This window comes from Microcaecilia unicolor, chromosome 3 (genome assembly GCF_901765095.1).
Source record: "Microcaecilia unicolor chromosome 3, aMicUni1.1, whole genome shotgun sequence".
NCBI classification, from domain to species: Eukaryota; Metazoa; Chordata; class Amphibia; order Gymnophiona; family Siphonopidae; genus Microcaecilia; species Microcaecilia unicolor.
This window is the reverse complement of record NC_044033.1, coordinates 314,906,576-314,921,302: the sequence shown is the minus strand read 5'-3', so window position 1 is coordinate 314,921,302 and position 14,727 is coordinate 314,906,576. Positions and strand designations below refer to the sequence as shown.

The 14,727-nt window shown below is 42.0% G+C and overlaps 1 protein-coding gene and 1 long non-coding RNA gene across 2 annotated transcripts; one reads left to right on the top strand and one right to left on the bottom strand.

The window, feature by feature from the left end:
- Positions 1-4,606: 4,606 nt before the first annotated feature.
- LOC115466804 lies at positions 4,607-6,593 on the bottom strand. The gene is made up of 3 exons (XR_003941598.1): positions 6,528-6,593; positions 6,166-6,287; positions 4,607-6,048 (listed from the first exon to the last, which is right to left on the bottom strand). It is a non-coding gene; the product is annotated as an uncharacterized LOC115466804 (long non-coding RNA).
- Positions 6,477-13,394, top strand: LOC115466803 (homeobox protein Hox-A1-like). The gene is made up of 2 exons (XM_030198331.1): positions 6,477-7,068; positions 10,817-13,394. The coding sequence occupies exons 1-2, from the start codon at positions 6,516-6,518 to the stop codon at positions 11,161-11,163; spliced, it is 900 nt and encodes a 299-aa protein (XP_030054191.1). The 5' UTR covers positions 6,477-6,515; the 3' UTR covers positions 11,164-13,394.
- The last annotated feature ends 1,333 nt before the right edge of the window (positions 13,395-14,727 follow it).

Genomic DNA, 14,727 nt, shown 5'->3' with positions numbered 1-14,727 from the left:
AAAAGGTAACAGCAGGGCTGGCTTAACCTATGGAACAGGTGGGGCTCTGGCCCAGGGTGCCAGAGATAAAGGGCGCTAAAGGCCTTAGCCTTTGATATCACTGGCCCTATAGGTTAAGCCAACCCACAGCTTACCTGCCGACATTGAGTGTGCAGGGATAAAAGAAGAGCCAGCAAGCCCTTCCTCTCTCTGTCTCAGGCCACTTTTCCCCGTTTACCTTTAAAGGCAATTTTTCCCTCCCAAACACAGACAGCATTTCACCTAATGCTACCTGCATCAGCCCTGGCGCCTTCCTTCAGCCATGCCCCGCCCTCTCCTTTGACATAACTTCCTGTTTTCACAGAGGCGAGATGAGGGAACACACACAGGGACTGATATGGTTAGGACACACTGTTGGTATTCAGGAGAGGAAAACTGCTTTTAAAGACAGGCTGGGGGCTTGCCAATGGGAGGGCACCAAGCCAAAAGTTGGCTCAGGGCATCACGGGCCCTTGAGGCAGTTTAAGTGGCTGTGGTTACATTCCCTGAAAACAGTTTCTACTCCTATGTTATTACCACCTTGAGTGAATTCCTTCAAAAACGTGGTAATAAATCCTAATAAATAATAATTACTATGTGCTATTTATTTTCAGTTTTCATTTGGTATATACGTAGAAATGTGCCTTGGTTCATTAGGGCCTATTTACAAAAAAAAAAAAAAAAAAACTTCACAGAAGTGGAAAAGTTGCTCATAGTGGCCAATCAAGTTTCATCTTTTATTCTCTGGGAAAATGAAAAAGGAATCTGATTGGTCACAATGAGTAAGTTCTCCGCTATTATAGAGAACATTCTTTTCTTCAATTTTAATAAATTGGCCCCATCTGTAAATGTCATTGTTCAATTTTACTCACTTTGTAAGAACAACACACCATCTGACAAGGGGCCAGTTAGTTTATCTTAGTGAATCATAGATAATTCTGGTCTTGGTCCAAAAGAAGGTATCATAGCCTGCAATGAATGCATTTCTCTCTAGGACCAATACCATTACTGAAACTCAAAGTATCACCAGATTGCCATAGTCAAAGAAGGTTAGTTCCATCTATTAACCAAAACATTCATATTCAAATGATGATGACAAAATTGATCTGAGGCCTTCCTTTAGCTCTCTTTTGCTGTAAATAATTTCTGAAAGAGGTCTATTGGCTGAGCTCTGCAGTGGTGTGTGTGAGAGTTTTGGAGGAGTAGCCTAGTGGCTATTGCAGTGGACTTTGATCCTGGGAACTGAGTTCAATTCCGACTGCAGCTCCTTGTGACTCTGGGCAAGTCACTTAACCCTCCATTGCCCCAGGTACAAAATAAGTTACCTGAATATATGTAAACTGTTTTGAATGTAGTTGCAAAAACCTCAGAAAGGCAGTATATCAAGTCTCATTTCCCTTCCCCTTCCCTTACAGAAATGTGACACAGGCTCATTTTCAAAGCACATAGACTTGCCAAAGTTCTATAGTAACATATGTAACTTTGTAAATCTATGTGCATAAGTACATAAATACTGTCATACTGGGACAGACCAAAGGTCAATCAAGCCCAGCATCCTGTTTCCAACAGTGGCCAATCCAGGTCACAAATACCTGGCAAGATCCCAAAAAAGTACAAAACATTTTATACTGCTTATCCCAGAAATAGTGGATTTTCCCCAAGTCCAATTTAATAATGGTCTATGGACTTTTCTTTTAGGAAGCTGTCCAAACCTTTTTTAAACTCTGCTAAGCTAACTGCCTTTACCACATTCTCTGGCAACGAATTCCAGAGTTTAATTACACATTGAATGAAGAAATATTTTCTCCGATTTGTTTTAAATTTACTACTTTGTAGCTTCATCGCATGCCCCCTAGTCCTAGTACTTTTGGAAAGTGTAAACAGACGCTTCAGGTCTACCCCTTCAACTCCACTCATTATTTTATAGCCCTCTTTGAAACTCAGCCCCAATATTTCCTTTAAGGGACTTTGGTCTGGGCTGTCATCACCAGATGCCATCTTCCACGTGGAGGCTGGTAACTGTGCTACATCAATTTTCTCAGTGTTCAGCTTCCCTCTTTGTTGTGCTTTTTTTTCCAGATCTAGACTCTGCTTTAATGCCTTGTCCCTAGGCTTCCCTCCAGTACTAGATCAGCTAAACTGCCACCACCACAACCTCTGAGTACATGATCTGCAAATCTGATTTCACCTTTGGCCACATCTTTAGTCTGGGGTCTTTCCATCTCCTCATTTTAAGATCAGGTCCTTCCAGCTAACTTTCAGAATGCTTCTAACACACCACATTTCAGGAGTTTGCAATTTTCTATGTGATCTCTTTACTGCAAATCCATGTTTCACTTCCCTATGCTGCCCCCTGAGACCATGTCTGCACTTTCCCTTTGAATGAAAGTTCATTCTAAGAAACTCCAGAGTTAAGGTTACATCCAGAAAGTTGCAACAAGATCCTACTGCTTGCTCGCCATCATTTGCAATAGAAGCCCATGGATCAGAGGCATCAGCCTACAGCGGACCCCTGAGCCAATTGTTCCTGCATAATTAGCAATTTAAATATTTGGAATTCTCCTATGAATTGCAGCCTTGCTGCTCTTCACTGGCTTTATCCTAAAGCCCCCTCCCCTCCCCACCCCACTCTCCTCACTGTAAGAAACCTGACAAGATCTAATTAATCATGTAAAGGGATAGCATAGCCTTTACAGCTTCCCGTCTGTCTAGGGATGGGGGTGGCATGGGAGGAGCCCCCATTCTTTATACAATAGAAGCTGGAAGCATCCTTGCTGGTATTATGAAAAAAGAAAATGAGGCAGCTTTTCTCAAGTCTGATAGTATAGTTCAATCACAGCAATGACCTCATTTTATGTTTTGTTTTGTTTTCAAATCCTCTGTGGGTATGTTTACTAAGGTGTGTTAGCGTTTTTAACGTGCCTGTAAATTTAAGGTGCGTTAAACGCTAATGTACCTATACATTTCTATGGGCGAGTTAGCGTTTAATGTGCGTACACCATTTATGCGTATTAAAATGCCACTTAGTAAACCTAGGTAGATAAGCCAAGGTCCAGTTCAAAAACATGGGAGGGAGCTCCCAAAAGTCCACCAAAAAGGATGTGTCTTCTTAATCTTTGAACAGGGACAGGGTCCTCTATGGCAGCAGAGTCCAGGGCCATTTCTTCAACTAAGAGAGAGGGGAGAGAGAGGAAAAATAAGGGAGGGAAACAGAAAAAAAAAAAAGACATGAGAGAAGGGAAAAGTACAGGGCAGATGAGAAGGCGATCTTTTTCTAGGTGCTCTGCTCCAACTCAAGGGAGTTCCTGCCTTGGAGCCACAGAACTGCAGCCTCATTCCAGAGATCTCAGGTTAGAGAACAAGGTTGTGGTATTATGGAGGGCTGCCAAGAATGTGAGGACCTGACCTGACCCACCAAAGCACAGACAGAGAGAAAAAAGAAGATAGTGACAGATGAAATTCAAGAAGGTGAAATAGCCAGACAGAGATCGGTTTAGGGGGTGATCATACCCAGGTGCTAGGTTCACACCCATGGCTTCCTGCCCATTGCATCTCCCACATGACTCTGAATTCTTAGCTCCAGTTAGGACAGGCCCCATCTGTAAGAAGCATTCTGCTGCCAGACAAAGAGAGTGCTGATGAATTAAAGAGACAGAGCCCTGTAAATATTAATCAAGATTCGCTTTCTGTCTCTCTCTTGCACTGCAGGAAGAAAGCAGATGGGCAGTGGGACAAGCATCTCCTCCACTGAGAGAATGGCCATAAGAGCTAATGAGTTCCAGCTTTATTCCTACCAGAACTTTACATAAAATCAATGGCAGGATGCAGGCCTTCAATATTTTATTAGGCTAGAATCTATGGATTTCTAAATCACCTCACTTTCTTTACGTGACCATGGACTTAAACACACACACCCATACCCTCCACATCTACTCCCACCTTCTACCGCTCACAACACACTATCCACATGCATGTCTACTCACTCACCCATACATCACCCCCACATCTCACAAAGACTTTCAAGAACATACATACTGATCTGTACTCCAATGCCCTACTTCTATCAAGAACAGCAATACATAAATATTCATACACACATCTGTATATTAAAGTTACTTTTGGAAAAAATCTTTAGTGGATCCTGGCCCAATCCCTATGCTTTTGCTCCCTTTCTATTCAGCTCCTCCCCCCCCCCCCCCCCCCCGTTTCCTCTCACACAAATACACATTCAAAGCCTCCCAAATACATATATACATCAGAGGTACCCCTTCACTGTACCTAAGCTCACACACTCCTTCCACATTAAGCTTAACTGTTACTCTATGCACTGCTGAAAAATAGTTAGGGCCCATATTTTGTCACCCTTCCCAACACACACACACAATGAGAATTGTTTCAAAGTATTTTGGTATCATGGATAGCACCTTTCATTCAGTCAGTTCCAGGTAACAGCTTTTTTATGTTTTCAGAATACTGCAAGAAGGCAGAAAGTGCAAAACACAGCTTCAGAAGTCAAGGCCATCAGGAGAGGAATGGGTTTTAGGGGAACAGTGAGCTCTGCTTTCATGAGCCTAGTGTCTGGAAAAAAAAAAGTTAGATCAATGCAGTAACCTTTACAGGCTTAGAAGGTGAGAACTTCTCAAATGAATTTATTTACAATGCCTCCTTCCTACATCCTCCTGTCCCTCCCTCTCCAGCCACACCATCATCACACAACACACATTTTCACACCTGCACACAGTGAGATATACAGACGGATACAGTATTCACTCTCATGGCTGGCACAGGAAGACTTTCACACTCACACACACCTGCAATCCAAACAGCAGAATAAAATGCTTTCTATGCACTTTGCATGCATATTTTTTTAAATGCACATAAGAATAGTCATACTGGGTCAGACCAATGGTCCATCTAGCCCATATGCTGCTTCCAGCAGTAGCCAATCTAGCCTTATCGAGCAGAACCCCTGCTATCATCCAATATAAGGAAGCAATTTCAATTTATAAGAATCTCTGCAAGCATTCAGAATAGCTCCTATATTATTATTTAATTTGGATTTTGCTCACACCTTTTTCAGTAGTAGCTCAAGGTGAGTTACATTCAGGTACACTGGATGTTTCTCTGTCCCAGGAGGGCTCACAATCTAATTTTGTACCGATATGAACAGGTATTTAAATCTACTCCCCAAAATGTGGAGTCAGGAGAAAACCAGTAAACAGTACTGAAATTCATTTCATGCCAATTCACTTTTTTCTTGCTCTAATTAAAACTGATTTTGATCAATAGGATTGGAGTGAACTTGAAAGGCCAGAATGAGAGAAACATGTTCACTTATCAGCTTTAGGCTGGGAAACGTAAGGGCTGTACTTTTCACTTATTAAGATGTATTTCACTCTCTTTCCTGAAACCACCCCATACAAAGCCAAGAGGGATGATTTAAAGGGGCTTCTATCAGAGGAGGAGGGAGGTAGCCTCCAAGTTTTGTACAGGATCTTCAGGTGATGCTCAACCATTTCAAAACGTTGGGGCCGGCGCTGTAGCCAAATGTCCAGTGCTGATTAACAAAAGACTGTCCGACCCATTTGGCACACTGGGCATAACAGAAACCTGTCAAAAAGCAACAACGTTGCTTAAACATTTTCTGTTCTTTTATTAAGAAAACTAAAACTAGGGTAGAAACGAAACGAAAGCAGTAGCACTTGGATGTGGAAATATTAGGCGTATGGCGCCATAAAGACAGAGAGGAAGAAAATGAATCTTGCATTGTATTTATTGGAAACTAAGGATTTGTCACTAGGCATTTATTTTATGACTTTTTGTCCATAAAGGTACTCTGACAGTTTTCTAGTAACTCTGGAGTGCATTTGAGAGGTTCTGCCTCATAGACCGAAAAAGTTTCAATCCGGTTCAAAAAAAATAGTCTCATTCTGAACGGTCAAACCCACGGACTTAGCTGAAGTACGTGCAGGACTTCAAGAGCCTCAGCGTCAGGATGAAGAAATCAAACATTAACGTCCGAGTCCCTTGCTAACAAAATAGAAAGAAAGCACAGTGATTAAAAACACACATGCACAGACCAGAAGATGCACGCCAGCAACTCTCCACAGCTGGCAGTCAGTCTGCAACCCACATGCCCTTCCTTACCTTTTGCTGCAGCCTTGTGACAGAGCAAGAGGGAAAATATGTACGCTTCTTAGTTCCCAGAGAGAAATCTGTGGTGGGAACTGTTTCCTCTCATCCCTCTCGTGAGTGTTGGCTGAGAGAGTCTGAAAGTTACAAATTGCTGCCATTATCTCATCAAACAGCCTCTGCCCGTGAACCCTGGCCATTGGCCAAGAGCGGCTCACGTGATCCCCTACCACTATATCCAATTTCAGCTGGCTTTTCTCTGCCTCTCTTGGCTCTTTGAAGGAACTGTCCAATTTGACATGCTTAACAGGCCAGGCTGAGAATGAGGGGCTAGACCTGATTTGGGGAAGGACAATGCTAGAGAAATGAATACTTACGAAGAGTTGATCTGTGCTGGAGAGAACAGTGATCACTCTGCAGGGACCTATCCTGTAGAGCCCAGGCTCCAGCATTTGCAACAGAGGCCATACAGCGTCAGCTCTGGAGGGGAAGGACGAGTTGTTGCTGGAAGGCAACTCGAAATAGCAGGCCATCATTCACCCCACCTTCAGTCTACTTACCCTGCTGCTGGGGGGCTGGGTGTGCCTTACAACTCCACTCAACCTGTCAGAGCTGCTTTCTCAACTTCAGGCTACAATCCCAGTTACCTCCAGCATTATCCTTCTAGCAGTTCCCATGACATCGACTTTACTGGGACCAGTTTCCTCCCCACCTCCGGGTATCCAGCAGGTCTTTCTGGGCATCACTGTGGAGGTCGGGTGCTGGAGCAGTATCAGGCCTATGGGCAGGATGCTTTGGCTCTGCCCCTTTCCAGTTCCAATTCAGTATTAGAAAGGGGACCTGCTTCTTCTCTGGAGGTCTATAGTGACCCCAAAACTTTTGAGTGGATGAAAGTCAAACGAAATCCTCCCAGAACAGGTGAGCCATACACTTTTCTTATAACACGATGATTAGACAAATCATATCTCATCCTTGCACTAAAGTATATACGAATGTGATGGTCCTAAAAAGATATATATATAGAGAGAGAGAGAGAGAGAGAGTGCAAGTATGAAACGTGATTTGCCACCAAGTTTTAGACTGTGAGATCATTTTTCTGGTTTATTAATGGATTGGTTTACTTGAATAAAAAAAAAAAGCAATGCATCCTAAATACTGAATAATAAAACGACAATGTATTATTGACTCTGACAAAAAGTTATTTTCAATCTACAAAGTCAACAAATAAAACGATATCATTTAATGACGTGTAGCATAATCGTACTAGTAGGTTGACAGGTGACTTTTTAAATGTTGCACTTATGGGGCAGATTTCATTAGGAATAAACTTTTAGAAAACAAGTATTTCAAAACGACTTTGTGTAATGTTCTATATCTGTCTGGAAGAAGACTGGTCAAAATCAACGTTTAAACTTTGTATTGATTAGCACAAGATAAAAACTCTTTTTTTTTTTCATTTAACACCTGTTTTGTTTTGCACTTCTAGTATTCGTTGACTTTTCACTTCAACTTTAGCTAACATTATTTTAAACAAATTCATATATTTTTCGAAAGATATTTTTCCCTATGATGTATCTACTATTATCTAAGCATGATATTAACTTCTCATTGTTTAATACACCTACTCAATATTTGTTTTAATTTGCTTATTTTTCAGATTTAGAAACATTAGAAACTTTTGCGATGGATATTTACATATTTAACAATACTTTCTCACACTGCTAAGCTATACAAAATCGTTCATGTGAAACTATTAACTTTTCAGTTAATAGTTGAAAACCTTAAAACTCAAAAACCTTCAGTTAAGAATCGTTAGATCAGAGGAGCGAAAAATTATAGTTTTGTAGGAGATATGCAAATCTCTGGGCAAACTTTCCCCAAACTGCTTAGCGTTGTTTAACATAAAACGCTTAAAACTAACAATTGTTCTTTAGACGCGGGTCGTTTCCAAGTGTAAAATTTCTTGATATATTTTTTGTAGAAAGTCTGCAAAACCTAACGTATCTTTTGGCTACGATCGAGTGTAGTGTTATCAGTTTATAAACAGCAAGCCGTTGACCCTACAATTAGTTAACCTCTGTTAAGAAGCAATATTTTAATCAGTTGTAGTAATCGTTGTGATAAGATGAAATGCCGGAAAATAATGATCAATTTTATAGGCTGGAAGGCAGAAAGAGAAGGTTTTGAAAAACTAACGAAACGTACTAAATGAAAATCTTACCGAGTGATTACAGTGTAAAAAAAGTTAGCAAGGCTTTTGTTTTCTGTTAATGTCTTTTCGTTGTAAATATTCCTTTTTATATAAATAATAGTGCATTTCTTTTTTTTTGTAAAAAAAAAATATATATATATAATTCGGTTTTATTCACCTGGGTGATTGGATGACAGGAAAGATGCTTATTAAAGTTTGGGAAAGATATGGAAATCTATTCCCTTCTTTCCAAAGACAGGTGGGGCTGGGAGGGAGGAGGTTTGTTTTCTTTCGTCTGAATATATTTCAAATACATAACACCTTCCAAGGGCTACCTCCAATCCTGAAGAAGACACCTATATTAAAACAGTTTTAAATCTTCAAGAGCTGAACAGCGTGACTTCTGAGTTGAAATGCAAAATACATCTCAGGAACGCCCCTTTCTCTGATGCGCTTGGTTTGTTTTGCTTGTGGAAGTGGAAAGATCAAAGGAGGGGGCTTCCCCCAAATAAAGTGTCACCTTTCCTCTTTTACACCAAATCTTAGAAGTTATCAGTACATGGCGTTGCTCAAGGTATTCGATTTAAATGCACACAGTAGGAAAAAATAAATGCGCCAGGACTTAATTGCACGTAAAATCCGTCTTATGTCCGAATGTTTGGAATCTATATTGGCCAAACTGGACAGGGTGAGATGGATAAAGAAACACAAAGACAGGTCTGTTAGAATGGAAACATACAGTTTATACATATAGCAAGCGCCAAAACATAGCTGATTTATAGGAACAGAGAAAAAAAAAACCACAGATACACAAAGGGTGGCCTGTTTTTACACTGCTTTTTAATTAATTTGATAAGCTATGAGTAAAGGAAATTTGACCAGCAATCATCAGACTGCAAGAGAAAGGCTCAGGGCCGTAGCAAAGATGACAGAATATTTTCAAGCTGAGGTCAGGCGTGTGAGCACTGAATTGTATAACCTGTGACATTGTCTACAGTGTGATGAACCAATAGCCTGGTGATTATTGCAGAAGGCTTTGATCCTGGGAAACTGGTTCGATTCCCACTGCAGTTCCTTGTGACTCTAGGCAAGTCACGTATCCCTCCATTGCCACAGATAAGTACCTGTATATACCAAGTAAAAAGGGGTTAGATAGATTCCTAAAGGACAAGTCCATAGACCGCTATTAAATGGACTTGGAAAAATTCCGCATTTTTAGGTATAACTTGTCTGGAATGTTTTTACGTTTGGGGAGCGTGCCAGGTGCCCTTGACCTGGATTGGCCACTGTCGGTGACAGGATGCTGGGCTAGATGGACCTTTGGTCTTTCCCAGTATGGCACTACTTATGTACTTATGTACTTATGTACTTTGAATGCAGTTGCAAAAACCACAGAAGGGATGGGAAGAGAAATGTGACTTTATGCTGCCTTTCTGTGGTTTTTGCAACTACATTCAAAGCGGTTTACATAGTATATTCAGGTACTTATCTGTACCATGGGCAATGGAGGGTTAAGTGACTTGCCCAGCGACACAAGGAGCTGCAGTGGGAACTGAACTCAGTTCTCCAGGATCGAAGTCCACTGCACTAACCACTAAGCACTAGGCTACTCCCATCCCATTTCCCTTTCCCTGCTAGTAAAGTGTTTACATTTTGTAAGGGAAAAAAAAAAGCTTACTGGTTGCAATCATAACCACTACTTCTGAAGTTCACTTAATTCGATTTCCTAGGTGGGGGGTTGTTTTTAAGGATTTGTGCAAGAGTGTAAAAAAAAAAGCCCAACAAAATCGATATTTATGTTGAAACCAAAACATAAATTGTAGCTTTGTGCCTCTGTAGAGTCATTACTGCTTAACTGTGTGTATTCAAAGCCATTGCTTGCTCATCTAGGAGTAAGACAGGTTTTTCCTGCTAAGATAGAACCACCCCTCCATATATCTTTGGGGCCCATTGTGTCTTGACCAGTTCAACTCAAATAAAGCCTTCCTGATTCAAATGTCACAGTTTTTATTTAACATTCATTCTGCATCTCAAAGGCAGAATGGAGTGCTGAGTACAGACCTCTGGTGTCAAATTCCTTTTGGAATACATTTAATTTATTAAAATGTGCTATGCAATGTCTTAGGAAGACTTATTTTATGTTTCAGGAAAGCGTGCATGTTTTCTGTGATTAGAATATGCATCTATGCTGGTTTTGGCCATTGAAAAATAATTGTTCCTATCCAGTCCAGAATTATTTTAATTATGTATCCTGCAGTCTGCTGTAGATACAAATACCATCTTTTTTTTTTTTGATAGCTTTGCCTGGAGGCACTGTTTTTAAATTAACATATTGAACTGATTGCTTAGTATATTTCCAGTGGTGACACGTGTAGTTATATGTTCGCATTTGGAAAAGTCAATTAAAGTTTTAAAAAAAAAAAAAAAGCTCACTCTCAATTTCTAAGTTCATTATCTTTTCCTTCTTTCTTCTAGCAAAATCTGGAGGCTGGGGGTTTTCCAGGGAGCCTAGTGGAGTCACCCCAAGGACCAATTTCACCACAAAACAGTTGACTGAACTGGAGAAAGAATTTCACTTTAATAAGTACCTGACCCGGGCCAGGAGGGTGGAGATCGCTTCTGCTTTGCAGCTCAACGAGGCCCAGGTTAAAATCTGGTTCCAGAACCGGAGAATGAAACAGAAGAAAAGAGAGAGGGAAGGGATCCCTAGAGGGCTAGCTGCTTCCAATGGACAGGAGTCATCCCCAGAAAGGCCTAACACCGCATCTCCTTCCTCTTCCCCCTACAGGAACAGGGAGGTCTTCACCCCACCAGTGACTTAAGTTGCCCCAGCATTGTTTCAGCTGGAGAGCAGACTCTTTATTTTGAAAGTATGAAAAGTACTTTGATAGCACAAGACTCTGAAAAATCATTCCTCTCTCCCCCCCCCCCCCCCCACACTAAACATCAATTCCCCAAAAAGCACACGCTGATGTGTGTGACCACTTTTCTTTTGCGTCTTCTTTCCTGTTTGATACTTTTCCCTGTTTCCCCATCATCAGCTAGATTTCTCTTTGCCCCTCTTTTGATGCCCTTAACTGACGTCACAACCTGGTCTCTGTGATGTCACAGTCATCGCTGTGAACGTGAACTGTTATGTCACCATGCATAGCGTTTGTTGAGTCACCAAAGAAATCAGGTAGTGGGAGGTGAGAGGAACAGGGGCAGTGGTTCATGGTAATACTAGAATAATCGCAGACAAATATTGCACTAGCGTTAAAAGGAGGTTCAGCTAAAAATTATGCGTTGAACCATTGCTGAGTATGGTCCTAAAATATGTAACTACTTTCACTCAGTGCACCTTATACATTCAGAACCAAAAGAAACTAAAGCATAATGCATATGTGACAAATATGCAATGCTTTCAGAAAGCTGAGAAAAGAAAATGCATTTCTAGGAGACCCGAGTGAACCTCAGGTTGGTCCAAAGCCAACTTCTTCCTCCCATCCAATTCCTGGTCAGCAAATATATATTATGATAGTGACTATTGTATTGTACCAAAGAGAGAGAATCATCCCCATTTCCATGATGACGTAAATGAGCCGCATAAGAAACGAATGGACATAAAGCAAAAGGTTGTGCTTTCTAGGAGATTATCATTGGATAGATGCTACCTGGTTGCATTACAGCTTCTCCAAAGAATTAAGCTGATCACTGCCAAAAATGCAAAGTTAGGGCTCAGACTGAGCATTGAATTCACCTAGCCTTTCCACAAAGTCTGCCTTCTTAGTAGATATGCACAGACAGACAGACACACTCCCAAAGAATCCCAGATATTTGATAGCTTCCTACTGGTCTTTGTGTTCTGGATGGCTCAATTTATGGAACTTGAATTAACCCAGTCTTGCATGTTATTGCATTGGTCTCTGAAGTGATGCCAGTGACCCAGATCAGAACAAAACAAAAGCTTCAGGTTTACCATTTTAAGCCTATTGTTATTGTTATTATTTATTGTAAAAATATATAATTTGATTATTCCTTTGGTGTTAATGCATATTGAAAATTGAGCGGACTAGATAGCTGGAACATTTTTGGCTAGTGAGTTCAGGCAGAGGCAGAACAGTTTAGACCTTGCATTTAAAATTCTGGTTAAACTTGTAGACCGAAATAAGAGCGATTGCCCTCTTACTCAAAAATTTACTTGTGGACCTTTCTAAGGTCAATCTAAAATGTGTAATAGCTTGCTTAAAACTTAGCTCAGAAAGCTTACCACAGACTAGCAAAAAAGATGAGAGTTCCACAGCTGCCATTAAAAAAAAAAAAGCCAGGACTCTGTAGAGGTACTGAGTGTTCCCTCCTAGACAGCTGCAGCCAACACAGCACGGGAAGAGCTAGCTAGCTAGCTTCAACACAGAATCCCTTCACCCAACCAAGAAAGCAGGAAATCATTTACTTTTCACGAAGAGAGGATGAAAGACTTTAGTCTGTCTCTCAAAATAATTTATAGCAAATAATTTATGGCCAGAAAGAACGTGGCGAAAGCTTAGGGAGATTGCGATAAAACTTCTAGATAGTGAGCTAGGAAATGTGCTTATGTCAAAATGTGTAGTACGGGAATCCCAATGAAATAATACTGGTGATGTCTGAACAGGAAACAAAAGCCCAGGCCTTCCTACTAAGCTCTCAGTAGTACTTTATCACTTGGCTGAGATTTCTAGGGGGAATGATTTGCTATCCAAAGCCACTGAGGTTTCAAAATCCCCAATGCTCAAAACTAAACACGGACGCTAGAGGCCATTAGTGCCATACTATCACCCGCAGCTACCTGCGAAGAATATTCAGGGGTCCAGAGCGCGGGAACAAATGAGTGCACAGATGAGCAGCACAAGTAGCATTCTAATGTAGTCAAGATCATGTTAATGAGGTCATTTTGCATTTCTCCCCAATGCACAGAAAAGAGCGGCCAAAACAAAATTGCCTTTCCACAGCAAGAAATAACGCCAGGTCAGAGCAGGCTTTAGGCTGTTGGAAGAGAGGATTTCCCTTGATTTCTGCCAGATACTTGTGACCAGTGGCATAGCTACGTGGGGTCACGGGGCCCTGGACCCCCCTGCCGACGACCCTCTTGACCCCCCTCCTGCCACCAACCCTCCCCCGCTGCCGCCGTCGGCTACCTTTGCTGGCGGGGGACCCCAACCCCCGCCAGCCGAGGTCCTCTTCTTCCAGTGCAAGGCTTTGTTCTGTTTCTGTGAGTCTGACGTCCTGCACGTACAACGTGCAGGACGTCAGACTCACAGAAACAGAATGAAGCCTTGCACCGGAAGAAGAGGACCTCAGCTGGCGGGGGTTGGTGTCTTCCAGCAGCAAAGGTAGCCAACGGCGGTGGCGGGGGAGAGTTGGCGGCGGGAGGGGGGGTCGAGAGGGTCGTCGGCAGGGAGGGGTCAAAGTTGTTGGTGGTGGTGGTGGCAGGGGGCAGTCAAAAATGGCGGGGGAGGCTCGGCGGCGCCGGGGGGGGGCTAAAATGTGCCCCCTCACCTCGGGCTCTGGACCCCCCTCCCGCCGAAGTCTGGCTACGCCCCTGCTTGTGTCCTGGCTTGGCCACTGTTGGAAACAGGATACTGGGTAAGATGGACCATTGGTCTGACCCAGTATGGCTGCACTTATGTTTATAAATTTTATTAGGATTTATTTACCACCTTTTTGAAGGAATTCACTCAAGGCAGAGTACACTAAGAATAAATCAAACATGAAGAATAGATAATTAGAGCAGTAAAAAATATTCAAATAATAACACAAAGTATGGCATAGTAAGCTACATTATGTTCTAATGCTTCTCTCATGATTCTTTCTGCAAAATCTGCTAGTTTTGATTGCTTTTGGAAGCAGAAAGAAGCCCATGCAAGCCCTTAAGCACTGGTCATGAGAAACAGCAGACCCGAGTGAAAGCATACATTGGCTACTGTTTCCTGCATCTAAATATAAGCAGCCAAGCTAAAAAAAAAAAAAAAAAATTAAAACGCTTATATTTAGGCAGCAGAAAACAGACACCAATGTGTGCTTCACTTTTGGGTTTTACCAGAGGCGCATGTGCACATGAGCTGAGCTTTCCGCAGAACTCTGCACATGTGCCAAAGCACAATCCCCTCTCCAAACTCCCTAACACTCAATGTAATGAGTGCGTCTATATTTGCATCTCATTAGCATTGAGCATTTTTAAGGCATTGTTCTTTTGCGCTGTTCCGGTGGTATTTTTACAGTGCTATTCAGAACAGTGCTGGACTTTTCAGCATAGGGGCCTTAGTCACAGTCAAATAGACACAGTGGCGTACCGAGGGCGGGACAGTGGGAGTGGTCTGCCCCAGGTGCATGCCACTGGAGGGGTGCAGAAAGCAGCCACACGGCTGCTC

What these genes read in the sequence shown, in the direction of transcription:
- LOC115466803 (XM_030198331.1), top strand. Translation starts at nt 6,516, where the DNA reads ATGAATACTTACGAAGAGTTGATCTGTGCTGGAGAGAACAGTGATCAC. An exon ending in ACGAAATCCTCCCAGAACAG is followed by an intron (nt 7,069 to 10,816) that starts GTGAGCCATACA and finishes TCTTTCTTCTAG; the next exon opens with CAAAATCTGGAGGCTGGGGG.